General features: G+C 37.2%; 1 protein-coding gene across 4 annotated transcripts in view; it reads right to left on the reverse strand.

The window, feature by feature from the left end:
- The window catches only part of LOC128027469 (dystrophin-related protein 2-like), a 147,083-nt gene that overhangs the window by 23,423 nt on the left and 109,874 nt on the right, over positions 1–13,786 (reverse strand). For all 4 annotated transcript variants that reach the window (XM_052615121.1, XM_052615119.1, XM_052615122.1 and 1 more), the window contains 6 exons: positions 13,126–13,211; positions 9,095–9,252; positions 6,316–6,482; positions 5,711–5,822; positions 5,153–5,289; positions 4,348–4,413 (listed from right to left, as the gene is read on the reverse strand). In XM_052615121.1, the coding sequence (XP_052471081.1) occupies positions 4,348–4,413; positions 5,153–5,289; positions 5,711–5,822; positions 6,316–6,482; positions 9,095–9,252; positions 13,126–13,211 (726 nt within the window). The remainder of the gene's footprint in view (positions 1–4,347; positions 4,414–5,152; positions 5,290–5,710; positions 5,823–6,315; positions 6,483–9,094; positions 9,253–13,125; positions 13,212–13,786) is intronic.

A 13,786-nucleotide genomic window follows, 5' to 3' on the forward strand; every position in this document is an offset into this window, starting at 1 on the left:
GTACATCTCATTTATGTTCGCCTTCAACAATCTTAAGAGCTTTTTCAGTACATTCGTAAGACAGACGCAAGCGCCGTTATGTACCGAAGCTTTATAAACAAAACGAACAGTTCAAAAACGTAATACATAAGAGTAATGTTGTGCATTTGCCACCTTCTCCTGCGCTGTCGTTACCAAGCAATGGGGTAAACAGCTGCTGGCTTGATGACACAATTCGGACTCGATCCGCGGTTCGGACTCAAATATTATAATATGAACACAGTCCAGCAGGGGCAGGGGGAGGGGGGAGCAACCAAACTCGGGTTCGGACCAGGCAAGTGAACCAAGTGTGAAAGCACCCTTAAACTGAATACGATGGGTGATAGGGAGTCAATGTAATTGCTGTAAACCTGGAGTAATGCGGGCTGATTTTTTGGTAAATGTAAGAAATGTAGTCAGGTTGAGAGAAGACTAGGGATTTAGGACCAGCTAACAAAAATTCAGTTTTATCAGTTTTTACTATTTTTTCAGGCAAGAGTAAAGAGGTATGTTTGACTGGACTTGAAGATCGAACGGTGTATGACATCAAAGTACAGCAAGAGAAAGGATAAGCAGACATCCACTCTCTTAATGCTCTCACAGTAATTTGATGACACACACCAATCGGTCTAATCAGCACTGCTTTAAGTTAAACACATCTAAGCAGTCTTCAGAGGAAGCATCAAGTTGGCAACCTACAGTGTTGCCAAGTCCCTGGTTTGGGGTATCCCTACATAAAACATGTATTTGACCCCCTTCGAAATCAATTGGGCAAGCTTTGAGTAGCAATAGGACGGGTTTTGTTGTGAAAACCTGGCAACCTACCAGTGTTAATTTTGACACGAAATTTTAATTTAGTTTTAGTCTTAGTCTTTTGACTATAATTCTTTTTAGTTTTAGTCAAGTTTTAGTCATCTGATTTGTTTTAATTTTAGTCTTATTTTAGTCGACTAAAATTGCTTGGTATTTTAGTCGACTAAAATTGCTTGGTATTTTAGTCGACTAAAATTGCTTGGTATTTTAGTCGACTAAAATTGCTTGGTATTTTAGTCGACTAAAATAAGACTAAAATCAATAACAGATTTACTAGACAATTTTTTACAGCTGGTATAGGAAACAAACTTAACCAAAATATATAAAACACAAATTCAACTTTATTTCAACACAACTGTGTCTTTATTTCGATTCAAAAGCTTCTATGCAGCAACAAACACTGTCATGATAATGTAAACAATAACTAGCTGCCAATTGACCATCAATAAAAGAAAAATAACATTAGGTCCAGGACCTTAAAGCTTACAGCTGAGCTGAACAATAAGTGCATACATTTAAAGTAAATATTTAATAAGTTGGCAGCTAGGTGGATAAAAAAAGTAACAAGATTTTATAAGGTATTAATTTGTCTAGCAATATTGTATGTTTTAAATACTACAATATTGCTAGATTTGTATGTATAATGATAGGATGTGAACATTCATGTTTCACATGACTAATATAGAAATATTTGTGATATTGTCAACAAGTAGAACATTATAAAATATACTAAACATTAGTATTAATCAAATGTATTTATCATGATATTACGTATTAGTATTGTGCTCTCATCTAACTTGAAGAAGGGGCTATTTTACAGTACTTTTCAGTTCGTAATATTTAATGCTACAACATCTACGCACTGCAGTCTTCCAATTTTGCTTAGCTCAATAAACAAAAGAACATCGTTGAAATTACATTTGAGAAAATGTCCGGGTGGCTCGTCTGTAAATGTCTTTTCAAATTGGTTGTGTTCTTGCCACGAATGAGCGCTCCGCGTGCTTTACGCTTTGTTTTGTTTTGTTCTGTTCGTCGTTAAACGTGAAGTGAGCTGTGGACATTTTGTCGCTCTTTTAGACATCACCTCTTCGAATGCCGTCTTCCCGGGAGCTCATTTAAAAACTGAAAACCTTCGCTTCACGTCTCAATAAGTCAGGCTCTGATTGGTTCTCTTCTCTCATGCAGTCTGTTCTGTTTTGCCGGTTCTTTTGCTCATTCCTCGCATCTCTCCCGTCTGCTGATTTGATTTTCGTCACAGTCTATTTTCGTCTCGTCCTTTATTCGTTGACGATAATGTCAATCAATTTAGTCATAGTTTTAGTCTCCATCAGTGCCTTCTATTTTAGTTTTCGTTTCGTTTTCGTCCGCAAAAATATATTCGTGACGAAAATAATGACGAAAATATTTAGTCAACGAAATTAACACTGCAACCTACAAGCGGAAATGTTTGAAAGCACATATAATATGATCACACATGTTTAGTGAAATTATTTGGAGTGACCAAAACATTTTGAGAACCACTGGTCTAAAGTCAACAGACAGTGTTTAAAAAGTGGAGTCCACATGTTTACATATGTTTATTATAGTTACTTTAAAATTACCGGAAGTAGTGTAGTAAAGCAACAGAATTGTTTTTATATTTCTACAATCTACTTTAGCTTGTGTGATTTGTATATTAATGTTTGACCAGGCTTATATGTCAGTGCTTCATGTTGTCATATAACATTCTTTAAAGGTTGGAAGATTAACAAATCAGTCAATATACTACTTTGATTGTAGTTGTTTAATATAAATGTAATTCATATCAATTCATGCATCACTTAATTTCATTTTAACATAGGCCTGGCCTACAGAAAATAACATTTCTATTTAATTATCTAATATTCTGTTGGTCATACTATACAATGATATTTACCTTGTCTTTGTTGAATTATACAGAACATAAAGAGCTTTAAAAAAATAATAGCATATTAATTTGCAATGTTGGTTAAAAAAAATGCAATTCGATTTTTTAAACAAGAGTGTTTTGAAGAGCTCAGACTGTAATCATGTGTTGGTTTCCACTTTTTTATTGTGTATTGTGCATCTCATTTAAAGGGTTATTAGGTAAATAATTTAACATATTTCATTTTACTGTTTACTGTCGTATCTGTAATTATATTGGTTGTATATATATATATATATATATATATATATATATATATATATATATATATATATATATATATATATATATATATATAATGGTCTCATACTGGGTTTATCTGTTTTTCTGTTACTCTTGCAGCATTTTACTTGAATGTCTAAGTATTAAACTCTTTTGGATACATCATTTAATCAGTACTGACCAATTATTCAACATATTAATATACTGTATGTTTCCCTCCAACACTAACTCTAGATCAATTTTACATTTGCATACATTTCAATATGCCTTCAAAAGTGGGGGTGAACATTCCACTAAACTTTTCCACAGAAGAGACAGTCATGTGGGTTTGGAACAACAAACAAGAAAAGGGCGAGTGAATCTTACTAAAAACTACTTGAATCCTTCATGCATAATGCATTATAAAAGTACTTTATAATGCATTGTATGATATGAATATTTGTAAACAGTTATAGTAAATTATACTACTTAGCTATTCATTGTTAAATCTTTAAAAAATATATACATTACGACATAGCAAACAACCAATTTTAGAGGTAAAATGAAATCTGCAAATATTGTGATCCATTTTAACTTTGACTATAATTACTTATTTACCGTATAATGATTTACATATAAAGTCTTCAAGTAAAGTGTTACCAAAAAACAAAAAAACCTTCAACTAATCTGGACTCCCAAGCCAGACTTTTGGCTAGTCTTTGATGAATCTAGCACTCTCTTCAGCTGGCAAGAATAGGAGGCAAGCTGGTTATCCAGCTAAAAACCTGCTTGACCAGGCTGGAAGACCACAACACAAGTATAGGCTGGTTAAAACCTTCTTTTTTGTATTACAGAAATGTTGTTTTTGTGTGACTTCAAATGTGTGTGTGTGGGTGACATAAGCCTGCTTGTACTACGCACCTAAATCTAAACCCCACAGATATAACTGTTTATAAGTATAAGCAATCATTTTAACATGTTTGAGGACACGTCTGTGTGTGGGTGTGTGTGTGTGTGTGTGTTTCCTGAGCGTGTAATGTGAATTCCGTCCAGACCACCTGGCAGCCACCTCGAGCCCTCCAGACCTTCTAGGTTGAGCTTTCATTCTTCTAGTAGAAAGCAGCCGACCCCTGTCCACCCATCTTAATGCCATCTCTCACTCTATCTCACTTTTTATAATCTTCTCTCTCTTTCTCACACCCTTCTCACTTCGTCCCAGGCTGTTTTTAAGGCCCTGCTGGTTGGAACACTATGTGCCCATGCAAAGGGGATCAATATGCCAATCAGAGCTCAGGGGAGTGAGCAGAAGTGGCTGCTGGGAGAATATCAGAGTAGAAGTGATCACTGTCTGTGTGAAGCTGAACTCATACCTGCTGGCGAAATGCTCGATCCGGCTGTGTGTGTCTGCATGAGGCAGCCTGGGAGATGAGCAGGGCCTGTCAAAACAAGAACACAGTAACTTATTAATGTATGCATGAATGCCTAGTTTTCTGGTTCTTAACCGGTCTATGAACTTGGTCAGTCTGAACCTTTTGCTTGATTTAGAGGAGTTTTGGGTACTTCCAGCTAGTCAGCATGGGAAAACGGATGGATGAACAGTTAAACCAGCTGGACACCAACTTGGTGAGGCTGGGAAATCAACATAATCCAGTAAAGACCAACAAACCACCTAGGTTTTTATCTAGTTTTATAGTTTTAAGAATGCTTAGATATTTGTATAAGAATCCAAGACAAAAATAAGATGGTCTAAGACGGTTTGTGGGTCTCCCATCCTAGCTAGGATGATCCGATTGCCCACTTTAGAGCAGTTTTGGGAGGTTAAAGCTAGTCAGGATGGGAAAACAGCTGGAAGACCAGCTAAACCACCTGACGTCCACCTTGGTGAGGCTGCTAAAACCAACAAATGACCTAGCTGGTTAACCTAAGCAGCCAGCTGATCTCCCAGTCTGACGACCTGAAATGTGACTAAAACTCCTTCAAAACCAGTCAAAAGAGGAGCTAATGCCATCAATGCATCTTAAGCTGCTTTAAAATGTTTCTTTTCAACAGGGAAGTAAATCATTGCTTTCAGTGCGCTTTGTTCAGTCCCTCAGTTCTCCATTCATAAACCATCAATAAGAGCACAGCGGCTCTTAAGTCTGATTCTCATCAGCAGAGACAGGAAGTCAGACTCACGTCTCAGAGCTCTCCACCTCCAGTACTGATTGAACAGGCAGGTATCCCCTTTGAGGGTGTTTACTAAAATACTGCTTCGATCGGAACTTGTTCTTTAGCGTCTTTGCGAAGTCCCGCATCTTCTCGCCTGAGGTCGTCTGGAATGATTCAGAAAAAGTGAGAGATAGAAAGGAGCCAGCGGAGAGAAAAATGAAAGAACATGAGCGATTGAGACACAACAACATCCCCTTAGTAACATTCCTCCATCACACAGTCAGTACATCAGTTCCTGCACAGAACATCCGTCTTCCTCCCATCTCAATCTATCATCTTTTGAGCAGCCACAGAAAGCCGGTACATAATAAAGACTCCCACCTATGAAACTCAGACTGGAGCATGGGAAAGCCATTAAGCAAATGGCCTTGTGCTGTATTTCACTGCAGGAGATCAATTTGGTTCATTTCATATTTATTTTGTGTGGTGCCTTGTACAATAGTGATTGAATCTGAAACCTTTGAGCAAGCAAAAAGCTGCCAGCTGGCAAGGAAAAAACCTCTGCAAGTAACAAAGCATATGTACCGGGGTGTAGTACTCCATGATGGGGTAGTGTAGTTTCTTGCCCTTGGTAGTTCTGCCTGTCAGAAAACACGTCTGGCAGATGTCCACATTGAACTGTTTCAGACTTCGGTATCTGAAACAGGCGGAGACACATTTTCCATTTAAATATTGTTTTTGTTACACTTAAAAATAGTATTAAATTTAGGATTATGAATAGTTGAGATTCATTATTTAAACTATTCATAATCCTAAATTTAATACTATTTTTAAGTGTATATATATATATAGTGCTTAGTATTAATGCATTCAGTTTCCCAAAAAAATCAATATTAAATCAAATTATGTAACAAAGATTTTGCCAAATTAAAACAAATAAATGAATATTAATTTAACAGTATTTACACATTCAATAAAGCTCAGCCCTAATTAATTTACACAAATTCAGTCCATTAACACCCATGTATACTACTCCCTCTGTAATTCTTAGCTTTAATGCTATTACCTCAAACCCTTTGATCAGCTAAAAGAAGATTTTTGAATAATTTATTTTGAGTAGTTAAAAAACAAAGATAGAGAGATCTGTGCCGTCTTTTACCAAAGAACTACTCAGCAGTGCAGAAGCTCACCTGAAGCCCTTGATAGGGCACTGCTTACAGATGTAGCAGCGTGCCTGGTGCTTGGCTGTCTCGGCCACGGTCACCCGGTGCAAAACAGGAAGCCACACCACCGACTGAGGCTCTAGGCCCATCCACTCCAGAAAGTGACACACCTCAATTGCTGACTTGCCTGGAGCCTAGAAGCAGACACATGAGAAAGATAAAAATCTCACAGCAACAAGTAGCATGAATCCAGATGAAGCCAGAAGACATATTGTTCATTGTGCATGCCCAATTAAGCACCAAAACAGCTTCTGGTAGCTGATGGGCATAAGCACCCTATCAGAGCATGTCCCTCAAAAGTACTCATGTGATACAGGGCAATCACAGCCCAGTGAAAGGGAAGGATACAATTTTAGAGAGACCGCCACTTGTTACAGTGACACAGTGGGAAACGGATGACAAGCAATAACCCTAATAAAAGAGGATGACATAAAAATCTGAAACATGCTAAATTCTCATTAAATACGCATCGAAGATGCATTAAAAGGTTGATTTGCCTTGGGCGCACTCTGAAGCTTGGGCAGAGCTTTATAATTAACATGAGTATCTCTAGCGTGGCCCTTAGTAGTCGCTGGAGTGTGTCGTCTCCTGAGAGGGCAAACGGTGTCTTTAGCGGTGTTTGTGATCTGGGACTGAGACCAAAATGCAGTGTGGAGTTGAGTGGAAGACTCCAGAAGTTTCACTGAAACAACAAAAGAAGATCTTCTACAGTGTACACCACATGGACAGCTGAGAGTTTCCCATGAGATGGTTCATAACTTTAAACAAAGTGAGCCAGTCTTTTCATCTAGACACACGCAGAAACACACACCGACCGGCTGTGCTGCATCATTCTCAGTCTGTCATGTTTAATGCATCCAGTGAAAATAAATGTGTAATTGGCATTTCTTCCAGAATTATGAAGGCAACATGGGGAAAAATAAATAAAGTTTAATTATGTGTGCTTGAAATCGCACACATGCTCTTGATTGGATCAGGGTTTAATTAAGGCCTGGCAGACCTAAGAATAAATTGTTTAAGGCCATTCTACAGGAAACCTGTGCCCTACACCAATATCATAATTAGGCCTTTGGTAGAATGAAATTCCAGAAGGTTACACTCCTCTATGATGTCCCTGCATTTTCTGAATAACAGCCTCATAAGTGTAAAGACAGATGAGATGGTGTCAGCAGGCATTTCACCTTAATTATCCTTATTTAGCCTAGACTATTAAGTCCAAAAGACACTCTATGCAAGTAATGCATATGATCCAAAACTCTTTGGAAAGCTTGGTTTTCAAAATTTCATTAATGCTATTATCAAAAATGACCACTGTTCAAAAAATTTGGGGTAAGAAATATTTTTGGTTTTAAAGAATACAATACTTTCATTAGGGATGTATTAAATTGATCAAAAGTGACAGTAAAGACCTTTATAATGCTACAAAGAAAAAACTTTCTATTCATCAAAGCTTCCTACAAAAAACTAAATGTATCATTGTTTTAAACTAGAATAACTAGAATCAGCATGACTGATAATAATTCTGTTTTGAGCTCCAAGTCACCATTTTAGCAGCATCATTTCTGAAGAATCATGTGACACTGAAGACTGGCTGAAAAAAAAAATTGAAATCATTTTGCTGAAACTGTAATAATATTCCCCAATATTACTGTATATTTTATCAAATAAATGCAGCCTCTGTGAGCATAAAGGACTTCTCTCACTTTTGAAAGGCTGTTAAAGTTAAGTGAAGTGTGTCTTTTCTGTGCCTCTAGCATCAATAGCAAAAACACTGAATTCCATTCAGGTTTCCCAAACATTTGCAAAAGAGTCTTGCCAATAATGCCATTAGTTGAGACAACCTTAATATGTGTTTTTGTGTGTGTGTGTGTGTGTTTGTTAAAATACTTTCCTCCACATCAGGAATATGAAAACACCAAAAGAAAGACATTTTTGTCTAAAAGATTTTTGCGATATGATCAAAATACTGTGCCCAAAGACAGACTAAGAGTGTTTGGGCATACGGTTAAAACTAGCCATTGTGTTTGCCATTCCTTTTATTGGTGTTAATGGATTTGAAATTATGCAATTCACTTTTAATGGCACAGATGTTTGAAGGTAACTCTATTGCCCCCTTGAGTATGCAAGCTTGATGCCTGCACAGTGAAGGAGAAATGCACATTTAATAAGTACAACAGGACTACCAAGTACTGGCCAAGCATTTGTGTAGAGTATGTTTCTGGCCAGTGACTCACTAAAACCCAAAACAATAAAATCACAGAACAGCTCTTTAATTTCTGTACGTTCCAGTCCAAAAAAAAACAAAACAGGAGAAGCAGAGCCTAGTTAGGAGAGAGTGAGGGCGTGAGAGAAATGTGATAAAGAAGTAAAGTGAGAATATTTGCTTCTGGTACAAATTTTAAGATGATTTGCTCACCACAGATAGCAATGGGTCTGTGTAGAGGGATGCCTTTACATCATTTGACAGAAAGCATATCAGAGAATAAATGGTAAATGGACTGCATTTATATAGCACTTACAACAGACCCCATGGCCATCCAAAGCACTTTACAAGTTGCCTCACATTCACTCACTCATTCATACACAGAGGCAGCTGGGGTTGGGTGTCTTGCTCAAGACACTTGGTCAGGTGGAGCCAGGGATTGAACCACCAACCTTCCGGCTTGTAGACAAGCTACATGAACCACTGAGCCACTGCCGCCCCCAAAATATGAGAGATACTGAAAGAGAGAATCTAAAGTCTTACCATTCGAAAGCAGCTGCGGACACTGGGCTCCACGTTGCTCCCTCCAAATGCCGCCACCTCCCCGAGCTGCCGAGGGATCTGAATTGCCTCGTGCAGTAACAGACTGAGATGTTTCTGATCTGTCAGTCCACCAGGACCACACACCTGTCTGAAAAGGTCTGCAATATATAAACAGAAGACCTGGTTTAATGCTGCACTAAAAGGAGACACTAGGGAAAAAGAGTCACAATTGCTATGTTGGTACTGTATAGAAAAAATATATATAAAAAAAATAATAATAATTATATATATATATATATATATATATATATATATATATATATATATATATATACAGTATTGTTCAAAATAATAGCAGTACAATGTGACTAACCAGAATAATCAAGGTTTTTCGTATATTTTTTTATTGCTACGTGGCAAACAAGTTACCAGTAGGTTCAGTAGATTCTCAGAAAACAAATGAGACCCAGCATTCATGATATGCACGCTCTTAAGGCTGTGCAATTGGGCAATTAGTTGAAAGGGGTGTGTTCAAAAAAATAGCAGTGTGGCATTCAATCACTGAGGTCATCAATTTTGTGAAGAAACAGGTGTGAATCAGGTGGCCCCTATTTAAGGATGAAGCCAACACTTGTTGAACATGCATTTGAAAGCTGAGGAAAATGGGTCGTTCAAGACATTGTTCAGAAGAACAGCGTACTTTGATTAAAAAGTTGATTAGAGAGGGGAAAACCTATAAAGAGGTGCAAAAAATGATAGGCTGTTCAGCTAAAATGATCTCCAATGCCTTAAAATGGAGAGCAAAACCAGAGAGACGTGGAAGAAAACGGAAGACAACCATCAAAATGGATAGAAGAATAACAGGAATGGCAAAGGCACAGCCAAAGATCACCTCCAGGATGATCAAAGACAGTCTGGAGTTACCTGTAAGTACTGTGACAGTTAGAAGACGTCTGTGTGAAGCTAATCTATTTTCAAGAATCCCCCGCAAAGTCCCTCTGTTAAAAAAAAGGCATGTGCAGAAGAGGTTACAATTTGCCAAAGAACACATCAACTGGCCTAAAGAGAAATGGAGGAACATTTTGTGGACTGATGAGAGTAAAATTGTTCTTTTTGGGTCCAAGGGCCACAGGCAGTTTGTGAGACGACCCCCAAACTCTGAATTCAAGCCACAGTACACAGTGAAGACAGTGAAGCATGGAGGTGCAAGCATCATGATATGGGCATGTTTCTCCTACTATGGTGTTGGGCCTATTTATCGCATACCAGGGATCATGGATCAGTTTGCATATGTTAAAATACTTGAAGAGGTCATGTTGCCCTATGCTGAAGAGGACATGCCCTTGAAATGGTTGTTTCAACAAGACAATGACCCAAAACACACTAGTAAACGGGCAAAGTCTTGGTTCCAAACCAACAAAATTAATGTTATGGAGTGGCCAGCCCAATCTCCAGACCTTAATCCAATTGAGAACTTGTGGGGTGATATCAAAAATGCTGTTTCTGAAGCAAAACCAAGAAATGTGAATGAATTGTGGAATGTTGTTAAAGAATCATGGAGTGGAATAACAGCTGAGAGGTGCCACAAGTTGGTTGACTCCATGCCACACAGATGTCAAGCAGTTTTAAAAAACTGTGGTCATACAACTAAATATTAGTTTAGTGATTCACAGGATTGCTAAATCCCAGAAAAAAAAAAATGTTTGTACAAAATAGTTTTGAGTTTGTACAGTCAAAGGTAGACACTGCTATTTTTTTGAACACACCCCTTTCAACTAATTGCCCAATTGCACAGCCTTAAGAGCGTGCATATCATGAATGCTGGGTCTTGTTGGTTTTCTGACAATCTACTGAACCTACTGTTAACTTGTTTGCCACGTAGCAATAAAAAATATACTAAAAACCTTGATTATTCTGGTTAGTCACATTGTACTGCTATTATTTTGAACAATACTGTATATATATATATATATATATATATATATATATATATATATATATATATATATATATATATATATATATATTATTCAGTATTTTTAATGTTAAAAGAAAAAAATATGTATATGGTGCAGTTTGCTTCATGTAAATCCATTCAGATTTACATGTTTACAATTTATTGAATGTGTAAATACTGTTAAATTTATATTCATTTATTTGTTTTAATTTGGCAAAATCTTTTGGGAAACTTAATGCATTAATACTGAACACTGTATGCTTAAAAGAGGTAAAATTAGGCAAAAATAGAGTAGGTTTACCCTGCTGTTTATTAACCAGAATACAATATATATATATATATATATATATATATATATATATATATATATATATATATATATATATATATATAAAGATGTTTAGATATATTTTCCCTCCAATGGAACATAAGAATATATGATCAGCAAGAAAATAATTTTTGGCACAGTGGAGTATGGCAATGTGAGTGCTTGATGCAAGCATTGGTGTAAATGTGTACAAAAGGCTAACATTAGCCGAGAGAGCCAAACAGCTCAAACAGTGTCATGAATCTAGCCATCACTGAGCAGAATGATCTTGACAGGAGTGAGAGTGTTCTCTGCAGTGCCAGTAAAAATAGCTCCATCTAAAGTGGCTAGCACACATAGACCTTCCTGCTGTGTGGGCACACACATTCACACTTATATGTAAACCAGCTTCATACATAGTCTAGTCCAAGGACAGATTCTGGGTGGGTCAGTCAGGGCCAGACCCCTGGATCTTCTGACTGCCAGGGCCTCAAGCTAAGAGGCCCGACACCCAAAAACAAGTCACTGTAGCTGAAAAATTGGTATAGACAGATGAACAGTGCTTTGTGCCAGCGGCTGTTGGCATGATATGAAATAAACAAAGAAATGAGAGATGTTATTTGTTCCTGGCCCCTCCTCAGCACTCACAGAAACCCTTATTGCAGCCTTGATGTTGTATAATAGTCATTGTACAATGGTGTCTCTTAGGAAAACTTTTGCACATGAGGTGGGTTTATTTCTGCAACAGCTACAAAAGTACATTTTAATTGATTTTAGTTTTTAAATAATTATTCAACTTCTTGTATTTGTGACCTCATATATCAAAATTGGGACTTTATTACAAAGTCTATTCTTTGATGGGAAATTATATTTATGCTAGTAGCCGGTTTCTACTTTGGCTGGTATAAGCTAGTACACCACCAACAAACCAGCTTTTTATGGTGATCCAGCTGGCCATGGAACATGGTGGCTGGTCAACCAATTAATGATCCGTTTGGACCAGCTTGATACAAACAAGCCAACATGTTCCAAAACACAGCTATCATCCTAAACAGGATTTTCTAACAGGGACAAATTGCAATTTACACAAAGAGGCTGATGCCCTGGGGCCCTGCAGGACCTTAATCTTTACATGACCAATAGGTCCACCTGTCATCGCACACTGACTACACACAAGTAAAAGCTCTTGTGCTTTTTACTATTGAAATGGAAAAGATATTGGTAACAAAGAGAGCAAGACATACAAATTAATCAGTGCGCACTACCTTTACATATAAAACATTTTTAGGCAATGTTTGGGAGTTATGATGGTTGTGTTCTACCACGAGGATGTCCAAAACTGGTTTAGACTCTTCTCCTCTAATGTTCTCTGCAGTGCACTATGCCTGACTCTTATTTACTGGGTCCTGCTTATGTCTGCCCTGTCAAATTACCCCCTAACCTACTTAAACAACAGCAGATGAGATTTTAGACCACAGATGAGATTTTAAAGAATAGGACTTTGCACTGTAAAACAATCATTTTGCGTTTACTTTGTTACTGGATCACAAAAAAAAAAAAAATTGGTAAGAGGTGGTGTGTGGTCAGGTTTTGCTGACGTTGTGGGGTACAAAAGTTCTAAAATTAGAGCAAAACTTGAAATACCGTTAAAACCATCTATTAAAATAGAAAACGGTTCTTATTCATTGTAATAATATTTCACAAAATTGCTGTTCTTTTTGATCAAATAAATGCAGTCTTGGTTATGTGACATGGCCCTCTACTTACATTTATACTTTTCCTGGATGTCTGCGTTGCATAGAATAACAAGGCTCGTTTTGAAGGAGAGCACTCGCATCTTACCATTACGACCACTAGAGAAAGAAACACAAACACACATTTCAAAATTCACTGAGGTTCTTCTATATATATTGAAATGATCTTATCAGTTAGCACGACTATGGGGTAACTACAGTAAGCGGCACCAAACAGGACTGAAAGTCCATGTATCATTTTGTAGTCTGCTCAATACATCTCAACATTAAATAAATAAATATAAAATAATCATCGCAGCAACCTTCTCTTCTCACTACAGTCATTAACAAGCTACCACGGATACATGGTCAACATATGAAGTTCTCTGGAGGAGAACTTTCCTCCAAGCCATCTGAATCCTTCATGAGGAGGCTGCTTAGGAGCTGCTAATATTGCACAAGTATATATACACAGTTAACTTTTAGAAATTTGTATAGTGGTCAATTTAAATGTTTTATGCTTACAAGAAATGACATTTCACATTTATAGCAACAAATAAGCCTGTCAAAAAAAAAAAAAAACAGATTCTAAATGAGTTCAGGAAGCATTTGTGCTCCACTGAGACCAAGATCCCACCAGCAATTCTAAACAGTACAGTACAGATGCAAACAAAATTTTTGAAAACTGTTCAAAC

This window comes from Carassius gibelio, chromosome A14 (assembly GCF_023724105.1).
Source record: "Carassius gibelio isolate Cgi1373 ecotype wild population from Czech Republic chromosome A14, carGib1.2-hapl.c, whole genome shotgun sequence".
NCBI lineage: Eukaryota > Metazoa > Chordata > Actinopteri > Cypriniformes > Cyprinidae > Carassius > Carassius gibelio.